This window comes from Phoenix dactylifera, chromosome 9 (assembly GCF_051530095.1).
Source record: "Phoenix dactylifera cultivar Ajwa chromosome 9, Ajwa_hap1_PhDact_Kaust_v1.1, whole genome shotgun sequence".
Classification (NCBI taxonomy): Eukaryota; Viridiplantae; Streptophyta; class Magnoliopsida; order Arecales; family Arecaceae; genus Phoenix; species Phoenix dactylifera.
The window spans coordinates 2,799,852-2,816,398 of NC_143198.1; the positions used below are offsets into that span (position 1 = coordinate 2,799,852).

Genomic DNA, 16,547 nt, shown 5'->3' on the forward strand with positions numbered 1-16,547 from the left:
AGTGAGCTACACAAACTGATCGTGGATAAAAATTCAAACAAAAATGGAATTAAATATCGGGTGGAAGTGTCTTTAGTTTTATTTGCATCTTTGGTACCTTTTATTTTCCTAATAAAGGTGGTTAGGTTTATCCTGTCTCTGACGCGAGGATAAACCTAATAAAAGTGGTTAGGTTTATCTTTGGTACCTTTTATTCTTGTTTTGTTTGGGACAAAAAAAAAAGAAGTTATCAGATAGAAGATGTCACCATCACATGTGCCTTTGAGCACTTCTACGTATTCCACAAAAAAACAATTTCACTTCACAGGTCTGGGGACTTTTCTCACCTACCTCCATGAGTTATGATATTTTTAAAAAAAGATGACCAACTCATTGTGACCCAGAAATAAAACTAATGTGCTAAAGTAAATACGTGGATACTTAATTCCTAGTCTCTTTGTTACGAAGGATTCTATCCAATGTATAATCATCAATATGGGACTAAACATATATTTGTACGAATTTTTACATATTTTTTCTATTTAAGTTCTGGTGCTCTCACTAAGTTAAGAATTTAAATTTAATCATAAGCACCATCATCAGCCAAGTTACAGTATTTTTTTGTCCACATAGATCACAGGTTGCACCTACTCTGATACTATTTATCGTAACACGAATCAAAAAATATTATTTAAATTTTTTAATTATATATAAATATTTAAGATCTACCGAGTGATTAATATGAGATGGAAACATACATCAATGCAGTTCCTTGGCCAGCTTATCCTCACATCCAGCATACACATAGGGGCAACCATAGCAGAAGAAATAGGACACAGTTGTTTGCAGCCATGGGTACGCCTCAAGCCATCATGATACCTTATCCAGAGCAGGGACATGTCATTCCCTTACTAGCTCTCTCCCACTCCATGGTTGCCCATGGCTTCAAGATCACATTCATCAATTCCGAGTTCAACCATGACCGAGTCGTTGCTGCCTTGTCCCAGAAAGATGGTGATGGAGCGGAAGGGATACAAATGGTTTCCTTTCCGGATGGATTGGCACCTGGTGAAGACCGCAATGATCTCCGAAAGAAGACCGAAGGCTTCTTGAGAGTCATGCCTCGATGTTTGGAGGAACTCATAAACCAGATGAACACATCAGGAGGTGACCGGGTTGCATGCGTTATCGCCGATCCGAACATGGGGTGGGCTCTCGAAGTGGCGCAGAAGATGGGCATCCGGTCGGCTGCCTTATGGCCAGCGTCTGCTGCAGTGCTTGCAATGTTTCTGAGCATTCCCAAGATGATCCAGGATGGAATCATTGATGCCAATGGTAAGACATGGTTTTTGCTCATTTTCTCTGGCAAGTAAAACAATTCAGAGCATGAAATTTTGCATAGTATAGGAGAAAGTGATTAAAAGTTCCGAAAGTATGAATTTACCCCTGACCAGTGTTATAATAAATTGGTATATTATCCTGGTGAAACATCAGCACATACTAATCATATGTCATGGTGTTCTTATTGCAATAGTTTTGAAGATCAAATATGTTTTTTTTTCTCTCCCTCTCCCTGTTTCGATCAGTTAATTTTCGTGTGGTATACAGCTTTTTATTCAGAAAATTCATGAGCAAAACCAGAGGGAAACAAAATCATACAAAGCATACATCATCAGGAATCAAATTAATGGAAGAAAAAGGGTTGAGTTTTAATAAAGATGAAAGAAAGAAGAAGAAAATGGGAAAAAATTCCATCAAAGTACCGGTAGTAATTATTGGTAGCCACCATTGGTTTCCTTCAGTTTTTTATGTGTTATTTAGATGCATCTTCAATTGGAGAAACTGGTTGCTTTCACATAGCCAGAATGTTTAAAATAAATAAAAAAAACTCCAATTGTGAGGACAAGTTCCAGGATAACAAAATGATCATCAACCATCTTTTCTACTTGCATTTCATGCAGGAATGCCAGAAAGGATTGAGACTTTCCAGCTGAGCCCTGGCATGCCATCTGTGAACACAAGCCAACTTCCATGGAATTCTCCCGGCGATCCCGAATCACAAAAAGGAGTCTTCTTTAAGATCATAGCTGGTTTAAATCAAGCAATGCAGCGTGCTGAAACAATCATTTGCAACACATTCTACGACCTTGAGTCACCAGCATGCACCCTCTTTCCAAACATACTGCCTATTGGACCATTACTCACAGGCCAACAGTTTGGAAAGGAAGTTGGGCATTTCTGGCAAGTGGATACAACCTGCATGAGTTGGCTGGATGAGCAACCTGCTAACTCGGTCATCTATGTCGCATTTGGGAGCTTGGCAGTCTTTAACCAGCACCAATTCCAGGAGCTTGCACTTGGGCTTGAACTCTCTGGCCATTCATTCCTGTGGGTCGTAAGACCCGATCTCACAGATGGGATAGATGATGCCTGGTTAGATGGGTTTCGAGATCGAGTCAAAGGCCAGGGAAAGTTGGTAGGATGGTGTCCTCAACAGCAGGTACTGGCTCACCCTTCCATTGCCTGCTTCATTTCTCACTGTGGTTGGAATTCAACATTGGAAGGGGTGATGAATGGAGTTCCTTTCCTCTGCTGGCCTTACTACGTCGATCAGTTCCTCGACCAGACCTATATCTGTGATGTTTGGAAGATTGGTTTGAGCATAGAACGTGATGACAAAGGGTTTGTTCCAAGGGAGCAGATCAAAGAGAAGGTGGACCAAATATTTGGCAATGAGGAGATGAAGGCCAGGGCCTTGATGTGGAAGGATATTGCCAATAGGTGTACCCAGGAAGGAGGGTCTTCCTATAAGAATTTCAAGACCTTCATAGATTCCATGAAAGAATGACATGTTCATTTGCTAAGACACATGAATCTTTTGTATTTGCTTCATCCAACTCCAAATTAAGGTCAGATGAATGTTCTATGTAGCATTTGGATACAGCCAATGAAATGGTCAGTGTACTTACTGATATTTAAGTAATATGCTGAGTTCCTACAAGTGTCTGCAGTTTTGGAAATCAGCATCATCAGTGACTGCTGCCCTTCACTGGTCATTAATTTCAACAGGCAAAATTTAATTCTCCTTTCAACATGCCCTCCATGATGACAAAAGCTCAGCCTTGAGTTAACAAACTCATAATTTTCATTAGGGCCTCATCATGATCTTCGCCGACGCTTGCATCTATCTATCTAACTTAGCAGTGTTTTTAAGAAATCAACTGCCTTTTGCCATGTATCACTTAGCATTATTTAGGACAACTATCTCTGTGGCTGATTTGGCATAAAAATTCATGGTACTGAAGATTTTCTTCCTCTGCTCTTGCCTCCCAAGTGGCTGGCGGGCCGCCGGATCCACCACCATCACCACCCGTGCCCTCCCCTGTTTTGGGATCCACTTCCCTTTCGGAAAGCGTCGCCGTCGCCATCGCCACCGCTTGATCGCCGGATTGAGCAGCCTCGACCGAGATCCCACTGCCTCTGCCACCGCCGGTAAGCCCTCCTCTTTTGCCCTTGATTCCATGCCAAATAGAAAGCTTCCCTTCCTTTGTTTTGGCCTCATGAACCGAGACCATCTCGGTTGAATCTTGACCCCGGCCACCGCAACGGCCGCCAGCTGCCACTGCGGCCGGCTGGCCTTCGACCGAGGGGTGGCCTCTGGCCACCCCGCCGCCCCCTTCCTCTTCCGCTCTCCCTCTCGGTCTTCCCCTGCCGTGGGGGGGGATTGGGGGAGGAAGATGGCCCTACGGGCCGAACAGGGCCCAACATATGGGCCTGTTCACTGTGGGCCCGGTTCACTGTGGGCCCAACATGGGCCCGGTTAAAAAAAAAAAATCCGAAACTGAAACCCAGTTCAGATCTGAGCCCGGAACCCGAATCCGAACCCAAACCCGAAACCCGAAACCCGAACCCATTTGGCCACTAAATGAAATTTTGCAGATAAGCCCTTGACAATATATTATTTCACAAAAAGGATCTTCTGTATTTTGTATTTGATCCCTATAGGAAAGACTTATTACGTAAAGGTCCCCAACAATATTTATTTAGCCCACTCGAGCTTTATAAAATAGTACCCTGTAAATTAAGTATTAGTCCCTGCAATAAATTTTATTGTATAAATAAACTAATTAGAAGCCAACCTTGGGGGCCCTACTTAGCTGGGTCTATGCGGGCCCATTGGGCCGTGCCCAATATGGGCCTATGGGGCCATGCCCATTATGGGCCAACTCTATGCCCTGTTGGGCCGTGTCCAATAGTATTATTTTTTTGGATTTTGCAAAGTTCTGATATTAACAAGGAATTAATTAAATTTAAACAAGTGAACCTGATCCGCCTATCTGAAGTAGGGATTAAGCGAAAAGAAGTAAGTAACTTAATGCTTCAAAGTGCATTTTTCTAAATTATTTGGTAAAATAATTATTGCTGGATTAAATTTTGAAATATGTTTTGTATTTAGTAAAATGGGTCTGGCATGTTAAGTTTTATTTGAAAATCATATTATATGCTCTGAAATCCGTGAAATATGACTGTACAGTTTATGAAATCCATTTTTATATATATGTATTCTCAGCATGGCTATGATCTGTTCTGTTCTGTTCTGGCCCCGCCAATGGGGATTATCCGTTGGACCTGTCGACTTGTAATCTGTGAGGAACCGGTTTCGACACCGCGCCACCGGTGATTAGAATAGTGGTTTCTGGACACCGTTTCCACCGGTGACTAACAATAGTGGTTTCTGGCACTTTGTGCAACCCATGCCACTGGGTTACGTGGCCGTAGCCTATTATGTTGAGATTCTGGTATCAGATTTTTGAAAAAATGATAATAAGTTTTGAAAAGAGAAAAATGATATTATTTGTGATTTATTTCAGACATTATCTTGTATTTTTGATCTGATATGCTCTGACCCCACTCTGGGGTATTTTGTTGCTTACTGGGCTAGTGTAGCTCATTATTCTGTTTTCTCCACTTTTCAGATCCAGAGGCTTGATCGCACGGGATTGGGGAGTGCGTTAGATTTTCCGATGATTTTTCAGTTATTGGTCCTTTAGTTAGATTGATTAGAGTATTTGACTTACGTCAGCATATGTTATTTGAAATTTTGTAAGACTGCTTTTGAATAAATTTAAATAATTATGTCAGTTTTGAACATCTGTGATTGTTCCGATATGTTTTGATGCCTAGCACGCCTGTGCGGCCCGCCGTGCGGGCGTGCGGCGTCTGCCGCACCTCGGGCTCAGGGCGTGACAAATTGCAAGTCCACTGAAGGAATTTGAGAGATTCCTTCGGGGCATGTCTTCTGTAAATTCTATTTCTCTGCAGAATTGACCAGTTGAAAGCTCACAACTTTGTTTGAGATTACTCTGAAATGTGTTGTGGGACAAGGTCATGCCACTAAGGTGGTAGCTTGGTGGTATGGGGGCTTGGACTCCATCTGAGTTGTCCGGGTTCGAAATGCGCGGGTGTCGATTAAATTAGGGGACTGGATGTCTTATGCTTGGATGGCTCTGTGTGGATATGCTTTCCTTCTATCAGTATTGAGGTAGTGCTGGGGTGACGTACTCACACATGGATGGCCTAGTGGGGTTTCCCACGGGTTGGGAAGGGCATGTGGAAACTTGCGACCAGCATTGAACATTTTTTGGTAGAAGGGAGGCTCAGTGGGGGCTGCTACGATGTGGGACTATTGGGCTTCACACATCGAAAAGACTCGTTCCAGAGCCTAGGCATATGAGGCGGGTGTCTCCAAATCCTGCAGATGCATTTTGGGTGGAAAGCAAAATCGGGGAGGGGTGAAGGACGCTTGCGTGAAGCCCCAGAACCGGACAATATCTGGCAGGGGAGCCCTGCGGTCCCTCCTCATGTGGCCTCCATGTGGGCACTGGGTGCCTCACGTGCCCCGCGTAGGCGGGGGCGTGACATTAGCTATCTACCAAAAATCATTATACGATAGGAAACAAGTTGAACCACAAGATTGGCCGGTTATTAATACTTGAAAATTGAAGTATACCTAAAGCTTTCTCTTGAGACAGACTGATTCATTGCGAGGGTGAAAAAAACATGAGCATAAATCCAAAAGTTATAAAATGTTTCGTCTGTAGCTGATTTCGTGGACCAGCCCAACTACAAACCAACATGCAAAATATACGAGCTTATGGCTCTGTTTTCCCTCTTATCTATTTTTCTTATCGGACTGAATGACCGCCGGTATTTGGAAAGATATCAGTGGAAAGATTGGCCAGTTACTAATATTTGGACAACGAAGTATACCTAAAACTTTCTCTTGACTTAGATTGGTGCTGGTCTAATATGATTCATTGTGAGGATGAAAAAAAGATGACAGACTTACTATGACCCAGAAATAAAACTAATGTGCTCAAGTAAGTACGTGGATACCTAATTCCTGGGTCCACGTAAGATTCATCTAGAGGATTTTACGTCGCAATTGAAGATCTTACATAAAATGACTAACTAAAAAATATTATTTAATTTTTTTATATTTAAGATCTATCTAGTGCAAAACCATCAATATGGGACCAAATACATATTTATGTGGATCCTTACATTCTTTCTCTGTTTAAGCTCTGATACTTTTATTAAGCTAAGAGTTCAGATTTAATCATAAGCACCACGATCGGCTGTGGTGCAGTATTTTTTTATCCACGTAGATCACCGGTCGGATCTGCTCTGATACTATTTATCATAACACTAGTCAAAAAATATGATTTAAATTTTTTAATTCTATATAAATGCTTAATATCTACCGAGTACGTAATTAATATGGGATGAAACATACTTCAATGCAGTTCCTTGGCCTGTTTATCCTCATATCCAGCATATGTATAGGGACAACCATAGCAGAAGAAACTGGACACAATTGTTTGCAGCCATGGGTTCACCTCAAGCCATCATGATACCTTATCCAATGCAGGGCCATGTCATTCCCTTACTAGCTCTCTCCCACTCCATGGTTGCCCATGGCTTCAAGATCACATTCATCAATTCCGAGTCCAACCATGACCGAGTCGTTGCTGGCTTGTCCCAGAAAGATGGTGATGGAGCGGAAGGGATACAAATGGTTTCCTTTCCGGATGGATTGGCACCTGGTGAAGCCCGCAATGATCTCCGAAAGGTGACCGAAGGCTTCTTGAGGGTCATGCCTCGATGTTTGGAGGAACTCATAAACCAGATGAACACATCAGGAGGTGACCGGGTTGCATGCGTTATCGCCGATCCGAACATGGGGTGGGCTCTCGAAGTGGCGCAGAAGATGGGCATCCGGTCGGCTGCCTTTTGGCCTGCGTCTGCTGCAGTGCTCGCAATGTTTCTGAGCATTCCCAAGATGATCCAGGACGGAATCATTGATGCCAATGGTAAGACATGGTTTTTGCTCATTTTCTCTGACAAGTAAAACAATTCAGAGCATGAAATTTTGCATAGTATAGGAGAAAGTGCTTAAAAGTGATTAAAAGTTCCGAAAGTATGAATTTACTCCCGACCAGTGTTATGATAAATTGGTATATTATACTGGTGAAACATCAGCACATCCTAATCATCAACCATCTTTTCTATTTGCATTTCATGCAGGAATGCCACAAAGGATTGAGACTTTCCAGCTGAGCCCTGGCATGCCATCTGTGAACACAAGCCAACTTCCATGGAATTCTCTCGGCGATCCCGAATCACAAAAAGGAGACTTCTTCAAGATCATAGTTGGTTTAAATCAAGCAATGCAGCCTGCTGAAACAATCATTTGCAACACATTCTACGACCTTGAGTCACCAGCATGCACCCTCTTTCCAAACATACTGCCTATTGGACCATTACTCACAGGCCAACAGTTTGGAAAGGAAGTTGGGCATTTCTGGCAAGTGGATGTAACCTGCATGAGTTGGCTGGATGAGCAACCTGCTAACTCGGTCATCTATGTCGCATTTGGGAGCTTTGCAGCCTTCGACCAGCACCAATTCCAGGAGCTTGCACTTGGGCTTGAACTCTCTGGCCATTCATTCCTGTGGGTCGTAAGACCCGATCTCACAGTTGGGATAGATGATGCCTGGTTAGATGGGTTTCGAGATCGAGTCAAAGGCCAGGGAAAGTTGGTAGGATGGTCTCCTCAACAGCAGGTACTGGCTCACCCTTCCATTGCCTGCTTCATTTCTCACTGTGGTTGGAATTCAACATTGGAAGGGGTGAAGAATGGAGTTCCTTTCCTCTGCTGGCCTTTCTACGTCGATCAGTTCCTCGACCAGACCTATATCTGTGATGTTTGGAAGACTGGTTTGAGCATAGATCCTGATGACAAAGGGTTTGTTCCAAGGGAGCAGATCAAAGAGAAGGTGGACCAAATATTTGGCAATGAGGAGATGAAGGCCAGGGCCTTGATGTGGAAGGATATTGCCAATAGGTGTACCCAGGAAGGAGGGTCTTCCTATAAGAATTTCAAGTCCTTCGTAGATTCCATGAAAGAATGACATGTTCATTTGCTAAGGCACATGAATCTTCATCCAACTCCAAATTAGGGTCAGATGAATGTTCTATGTAGCATTTGGATACAGCCAATGAAATGGTCAATGTACTAATTGATATTTAAGTATCACCCTTCTTTTTTCATTGCAGTAGATTTTGTTTGTGATAGGGTCTTTGAGGGAAATACTCTGATCTGGTAAACTGCTCTGGGGATTTGATTTTGGTGTTTGATTTTGGTGTTCTTGAGATATAAGTAATGTAATTGATAGCTAGTTTATATTGTGGATTTTTTTTGAGGCCGCACCTGCTTCTCTCTATTTCACCTCTTCAATGAAATGAGAGGTGGACAGAACCCACAATTTTGCTCAAAAAAGAAAATAAAAATACTACTGTTGCCCTCCTAATGACATCATGTGAATCTAAAATACTATGTAATTTTCCAAACCAACTTATTTCTGTCGCTCACAGTATCTAACATCGCATACTTCTTGCTCTTGTAGCTCTCAAAAGCTTCATCCTTCAGGACCTTTAATAGAAATGGAAAAGGCATCCTATAAACCCACCCCCTTCCAAGGTACCAATCGTGCCTTGTTGAAGTAATATGCTGAGTTCCTACAAGTGTCTGCAGCTTTGGAAATCAGCATCATCAGTGACTGCTGCCCTTCACTGGTCATTAATTTGAACAGGCATTCGACATCTAAAATTTAATTCTTCTTTCAACATGCACTCCATGATGACAAAAGCTCAGCCTTGAGCTAGCAAACTGATAATTTTCATTAGGGCCTCGTCATGATCTTCGCCGATGCTTTCATCTATCTATCTAACTGAGCAGTGTTTTTAAGAAATCAACTGCCTTTTGCCAAGTATTACTTAGCATTATTTAGGACAACTATCTCTATGGCTGATTTGGCATAAAAAATCATGGTACTGAATCAGTTGTGATGATAAAGTTCTTCTTTGGTTGGTTACCCATCCATCAGTTCTTACTTCTAGCATTCAATATTCTTCTCTAATCTGCTTGTGCTCATCTTGTAATCATGTGAAATGAAGTAATGGGAATTTTCCATCTCATCAATTTTCAAATAATTCCTCTGTTAGAAGACTATTGACTGTCATTCTAAGTAATAGTCATGCCATGATCTTTGCATTACAGAGTTTGAATTAGTCCTCTATCACCTGTAATTTTACTAGATACTGATTCAGATTCAAGAAACCTAACATTAACCGACGTCGCTTTGAGAACTGGTTCGTCAGCATGATGTAAGAAACAACAATTAAATATGTAGATATACAGGAGTCATAAAAATGGCCATGTTTTCATTCAAACAACTCCCTTCTCTCTCTCTCTCTCTCTCTCTCTCTCCCAAACAACTCCCTTGGTGATAGGATTCCATGCAGGCATGGATTGAGGTAAGGAGATCCTCTATGGCCATTTTTATTTATCCTTGCGGTGGAACCCCTGTACAAGATGGTCAACAAGGCAGCTTTAGCTAATATTTTTGAAGGATTTGGCTCTCCTTGGACTTCTGGTGGCATAAAAATTTGCAGTATACTAATGACGCTCTCATCTTCGCTCATGCTAAAAAATACCATTTTGCTGCTAGGAAGATCATTTACATAGTTTGAACTAATCTCAGGTCTTTCAATTAACCATCAAAAAAGCTTCGGTCTCAGGCTTCATTAGAAAGAGATGTGCTAAATGGTTCAATTGCAGTTACCACCTGCTTCGTTAGAAAGAGATGTGCTAAATGGTTCAATTGCAGTTACTACCTGCTTCGTTAGAAAGAGATGTGCTAAATGGTTCAATCAAATGGTGAATAAGGGCTCTGAGCCGGGCATTGGAGGAGCTTCTAGTTAGGCGAGGGTTTGAATGGGTAGAAGGTTTTGGAGGAAAAATTATATCCTGCACCATGTGTGAGAACCCATGCAGGTTTGTATCTAGTCCCACATCAATTACTCACTAGGTATCTAGATTTTGGAAATTTATATAGGATCAAGAAATCCAAATAATACATTTCGATTAGTCTTATTGGGAGGGGTCCTAGGTTATGACAAATGACGTTAGAGCGGATCAACTCATAGCCTATGTGGAATAGGGGACACCGCAGCATGGGCTCATTGAAGTTGACCATAATCCAATTATCATGTTTATAATTGGATTTGAATGGATTTGGATTCTTAGCCCGGTAAAGATGCTAGAGCTTAAAATAGGTGGGTGTTTATTAAGGCTGAATAGATTTGGATCCTTAGCCTGGTAAGAATGATAGGGCTTAAATGGAGGGGGTATGAGAGAATTCGTGTGAGCATGTGTCTAGTCCAATATTGGTTATTTACTAGATAGACCTTCTACCCATTCTAACCCTCTCCTAACTAGAATGGGTAAGACCTTCTGACTAGCTACTTTTAGTGAAGTCCGGGGTTGTGACACTATGTGCACCCTCTCCTAACTAGAATGGGTAGACCTTCCGACTAGTTTCTTTTAGTGAGGTCCCAAATTGTGACATTATGTGCACCATACGATATATATAGAAATAGAACGAGTGCTCGTGATTGGTGTGATGCACTACTATATGGTGCACGTGGTGTAGGATATGATTTCTAGTTTTGGAGGGGTTTAGGGAGGCAAAGTTGACATGGTTGAAAAGGGGCAGTGCTCCATGATCACACTCCCGCTGGGACGTACAGGTGAGGCATCTAGGGAGGCAAAGTTGTTGTGCTTGATAGGGGGCAGTGCTCCATATGCGACTTTACCAGCTTTTTAGGAGCAATTTAGTTGTTATGGGACGAAGGTGGTGATTATTAGGGCTTAGACCACTGAAAATATCGACCTACGTTGACTACAAAAATTCTCATTAGCCTCTCAAAAGAAAGAATAGATTATTGATATTTCTTAATTTCCAAGGAGAAGAAAAATAGTTAATTGAGTGAAGGGCATATTTTTAAGAAATGGATTGAAATAAATTTGGTTTACCTCGACTCCTGATTCAATATATTTTGAATGTCGAGTGCAGAAGATATACGCACGAAGATGGTTTTAGACCAATGGCCGAATTTTTTTATTAAAAGTTTATTTAAAAAAATAGCAGGATTGGACTGAATTTTCTAGTTGGCTCCTGCATTAAATTATATTAAAGGCTGCCTATCTTGATAATCTTGATAAGATCAAAATCTTCATATGACTTGCTTTGAGAAACCAATTTTTTTGGCAATAGAGATTAAGGAACAATTGATCTTCTTCGAAACGGTGAATTTGCTGCTTTTATATGGAGCTCCATTTTTGGTGGTTGTGTAATATATTTGTACTACCAGGCTTGCTCTCAAACCATTATCACTTATATTTTTTTACGTCTAAAAGTAAAAAAGTAAAAAAGACACCAAGAAAAGCTATCGAGAATTCCACATCTTGAAGCCAACCCCGCTTGCGAGTAGTTGTCGTCAAGGTGTCCATCCATGTGGACCATGCTACATCAACTCCCTGCCAAAAATCATTATACGATAGGAAACAAGTTGAACCACAAGATTGGCCAGTTACTAATACTTGAAAATTGAAGTATACCTAAAGCTTTCTCTTGAGATAGATTGGACCAGGTCCAATCTGATTCATTGCGAAGGTGAAAAAAGTACAAGCATAAATCCAAAAGTTAATAAAATATTTTGTCTATCACTGGCTTTGTGGACCAGTCCAACTACAAACCAATATGTAAAATATATGAGCTTATGGCTCGGTTTTCCTTCTATCTCTTTTTTTTTGTTAGACTGAATGATCGCCGATATTCGGAAATATATTTGTGGAAAGATTGGGCAATTACTAATATTTGGACAATGAAGTATGCCTAAAACTTTCTCTTGACTTAGATTGGAGCTGGTCCAATATGATTCATTATGAGGGAGAAAAACATGCAAGCACCTCAACATTATTTGAAAAGATTAAAAAAAGAAGAAGAAGGAAACAAGCGAACCATCAACTTTATCCTCAAATTTTGTGGGTCTCCACATATATATGGCCAACGATCGCCATCAAAAAAGTTTAGAACTAAACAAGCCGACTGAGGTACAAAAACTGATCGTGGATAAAAATTCAAACAAAAATGGAATTAAATATCGGGTGGAAGTGTCTTTAGCTTCTTTTGCATCTTTGGTACCTTTCATTTTCCTAATAAAACTGGTTAGGTTTATCCTGGGTCCTTGACGCGAGGAATTCTTGTTTTGTTTGAGACAAAAAAAAAAAAAAATTATCAGATAGAAGATGTCACCATTACATGTGCCTTTGAGCACTTCTCCATATTCCACAAAAAATAATTCCACTTTGCAAGTCTGGGGACTTTTCTCACCTACCTCCATAAGATATGATATTATTTTAAAAAGATGACCGACTCACCTTGGCCCAGAAATAAAACTAATGTGCTAAAGTAAATACATGGATACCTAATTCCTAGTCTCTTTGTTATGTAGGATTTATCTCGAGAATTTTACGCCGCAAACCAAGATCTTACGTAAAAAAGCTAGTTAAAAAATATTATTTAATTTTGTTATATTCAAAATCTATCCGGTGCATTACCATCAATATGGGACCAAACACGTATTTGTGTGGATCTTTACATACTTTCTCTGTTTAAGCTATGGTACTCTCATCAAGTTAAGAGTTTAAATTTAATCATAAACACCATGATCGATCGTGCTATAGTGTTTTTTTGTCCACATAGAACACGGGCCGTATCTGCTCAGGTACTATTTATCACAACACAAATAGAAAAATATTGTGAGGATCTGTGCGGGCGTGTATTTAGTCCCACATCGGTTATTTGCTGGGTAGATCTTGGTTACTTATACAGGATCAAGAAACCCAAATAATAACTTCAGGCTAGCCATTTTGGGTGAGATCCTGGGTTGTTATAAATGGTATCAGAGCGAACCCGACCCATAACTTATGTGAACTAGGGGACACTGCAGCACGGATCCATTGGGGCTGACCACGGACCGATCGTGGTGTTTGTGATTAGATTTGAATGGATTTGAACCCTTAGCCTGACGAGGACGTCAGGGCTTGAACGGGGGGAGTATGTGAGGATCCGTGCGGGCGTGTGTTTAGTCCCACATCGGTTATTTGCTGGGTAGATCTTGGTTACTTATACAGGATTAAGGAACCCAAATAATAACTTCAGGCTAGCCATTTTGGATGAGATCCTGGGTTGTTATAAATATTATTTAATTTTTTTAATCTATATAAATATTTAAGAGCTATCGAGTACATGATTGATGTGGGAAGAAACATACTTCAATGCAGTTCCTTGGCCTGTTTATCCTATTATCCAGCATATGTACAGGGACAACCATAGCAGAAGAAACAGGACACAATTGTTTGCAGCCATGGGTTCACCTCAAGCCATCATGATACCTTATCCAATGCAGGGCCATGTCATTCCCTTATTAGCTCTCTCCCACTCCATGGTTGCCCATGGCTTCAAGATCACATTCATCAATTCCGAGTTCAGCCATGACCGAGTCGTTGCTGCCTTGTCCCAGAAAGATGGTGATGGGGCGGAAGGGATACAAATGGTTTCCTTTCCGGATGGATTGGCCCCTGGTGAAGACCACAATGATCTCCAAAAGGTGACTGAAGGCTTCTTGAGGGTCATGCCTCGATGTTTGGAGGAACTCATAAACCAGATGAACACATCAGGAGGCGACCGGGTTGCATGCGTTATCGCCGATGTGAACATGGGGTGGGCTCTCGAAGTGGCGCAGAAGATGGGCATCCGGTCGGCTGCCTTTTGGCCTGCGTCTACTGCAGTGCTTGCAATATTTCTGAGCATTCCCAAGATGATCCAGGATGGAATCGTTGATGCCAATGGTATGACATGGTTTTTGCTCATTTTCTCTGACAAGTAAAACAATTCAGAGCCTGAAATTTTGCATAGTATAGGAGAAAGTGATTAAAAGTTCCGAAAGTATGAATTTATTCCTGACCAGTATTATAATAAATTGGTATATTATCCTGGTGAAACATCAGCACATACTAATCTTATGTAATTGTGTTCTTATTGCAATAGTTTTGAAGCTCAAATATGTTTTTTTTCTCTCTCTCTCTCTTTTGATCAGTTAGTTTTCGTGCTGTATACAGCTTTTTATTCAGAAAATTCATGAGCAAAATCAGAGCGAAGCAAAATCAGACAAAGCCTTATGTGGATGATTTTTGCCAACAAAAAGCAGAGAACAAGGTTTACTATTGTGGTTAACATGATGTGCAGTTGTTACTTAGTGAACAGCAGCAGGAATCAAATTAATGGAAGAAAAATGGTTGAGTTTTAATAAAGATGAAAGAAAGAAGGAGAAAATGGGGAAAAAAATCCATCAAACTACTGGTAGTAATTATTGGTAGCCACCATTGGTTTCCTTCTGTTTTTTAGGTGTTACTTAGATGCATCTTCAATTGGAGAAACTGGTTGCTTTCACAATAAAATTAAAAAAAAAAATCTCCATACGTGAGGACAAGTTCCAGGATAACAAAATGATCATCAACCATCTTTTCTATTGCATTTCATGCAGGAATGCCGGAAAGGATTGAGACTTTCCAGCTGAGCCCTGGCATGCCATCTGTGAACACAAGCCAACTTCCATGGAATTCTGTCGGCGATTTCAAATCACAAGGAGTCATGTTCAAGCTCATAGTCAGTTTTTGTCAAGCAATGCAGCTTGCTGAAACAATCATTTGCAACTCATTCTACGACCTTGAGTCACCAGCATGCACCCTCTTTCCAAACATACTGCCTATTGGACCATTACTCACAGGCCAACAGTTTGGAAAGGAAGTTGGGCATTTCTGGCAAGTGGATACAACCTGCATGAGTTGGCTGGATGAGCAACCTGCTAACTCGGTCATCTATGTCGCATTTGGGAGCTTGGCAGTCTTTAACCAGCACCAATTCCAGGAGCTTGCACTTGGGCTTGAACTCTCTGGCCATTCATTCCTGTGGGTCGTAAGACCCGATCTCACAGATGGGATAGATGATGCCTGGTTAGATGGATTTCGAGATCGAGTCAAAGGCCAGGGAAAGTTGGTAGGATGGTCTCCTCAACAGCAGGTACTGGCTCACCCTTCCATTGCCTGCTTCATTTCTCACTGTGGTTGGAATTCAACATTGGAAGGGGTGAAGAATGGAGTTCCTTTCCTCTGCTGGCCCTACTTCATCGATCAGTTCCTCAACCAGACCTATATCTGTGATGTTTGGAAGACTGGTTTGAGCGTAGATCGTGATGACAAAGGGTTTGTTCCAAGGGAGCAGATCAAAGAGAAGGTGGACCAAATATTTGGCAATGAGGAGATGAAGGCCAGGGCCTTGATGTGGAAGGATATTGCCAATAGGTGTACCCAGGAAGGAGGGTCTTCCTATAAGAATTTCAAGTCCTTCGTAGATTCCATGAAAGAATGACATGTTCATTTGCTAAGGCACATGAATCATTTGTATTTGCTTCATCCAACTCAAAATTAAGGTCAGATGAATGTTCTATGTAGCATTTGGATACAGCCAATGAAATGGTCTATGTACTAAATGATATTTAAGTATCACCCTTCTTTTTCCATTGCAGTAGATTTTGTTTGTGATAGGGTCTTTGAGGGAAATACTCTGATCTGGTAAACTGCTCTGGGGATTTGATTTTGGTGTTCTTGAGATATAAGTAATGTAATTGATAGCTAGTTTATATTGTGGATTGTTTTTGAGGCCACACCTGCTTCTCTCTATTTCACCTCTTCAATGAAATGAGAGGTGGACAGAACCCACAATTTTGCTCAAAAAAGAAAATAAAAATACTACTGTTGCCCTCCTAATGACATCATGTGAATCTAAAATACTATGTAATTTTCTAAACCAACTTATTTCTGTCGTTCACAGTATCTAACATCGCATACTTCTTGATCTTGGAGCTCTGAAAAGATTCATCCTTCAGGACCTTTAATAGAAATGGAAAAGGAAAAGGCATCCTATAACCCACCCCCTTCCAAAGTACCAACTGTGCCTTGTTGAAGTAATATGCTGAGTTCCTACAAGTGTTTGCATTTTTGGAAATCAGCATCATCAGTGACTGCTGCCCTTCACTGG

General features: G+C 41.1%; 3 protein-coding genes across 3 annotated transcripts; all 3 read left to right on the forward strand.

Moving 5' to 3' along the window:
- Positions 1–700: 700 nt before the first annotated feature.
- Positions 701–2,980, forward strand: LOC103704578 (UDP-glycosyltransferase 83A1-like). Its single transcript, XM_039115766.3, has 2 exons — positions 701–1,314; positions 1,941–2,980. The coding sequence occupies exons 1-2, from the start codon at positions 726–728 to the stop codon at positions 2,825–2,827; spliced, it is 1,476 nt and encodes a 491-aa protein (XP_038971694.2). The 5' UTR covers positions 701–725; the 3' UTR covers positions 2,828–2,980.
- Positions 2,981–6,772: 3,792 nt separating this feature from the next.
- Positions 6,773–8,723, forward strand: LOC103699043 (UDP-glycosyltransferase 83A1-like). Its single transcript, XM_008781085.5, has 2 exons — positions 6,773–7,352; positions 7,567–8,723. Exons 1-2 carry the CDS (start codon positions 6,818–6,820, stop codon positions 8,451–8,453), a joined length of 1,422 nt encoding a protein of 473 aa, XP_008779307.5. The 5' UTR covers positions 6,773–6,817; the 3' UTR covers positions 8,454–8,723.
- Positions 8,724–13,702: 4,979 nt separating this feature from the next.
- LOC103704571 (UDP-glycosyltransferase 83A1-like) lies at positions 13,703–16,152 on the forward strand. The gene is made up of 2 exons (XM_039115765.2): positions 13,703–14,299; positions 14,995–16,152. The coding sequence occupies exons 1-2, from the start codon at positions 13,705–13,707 to the stop codon at positions 15,876–15,878; spliced, it is 1,479 nt and encodes a 492-aa protein (XP_038971693.2). The 5' UTR covers positions 13,703–13,704; the 3' UTR covers positions 15,879–16,152.
- Positions 16,153–16,547: the final 395 nt, after the last annotated feature.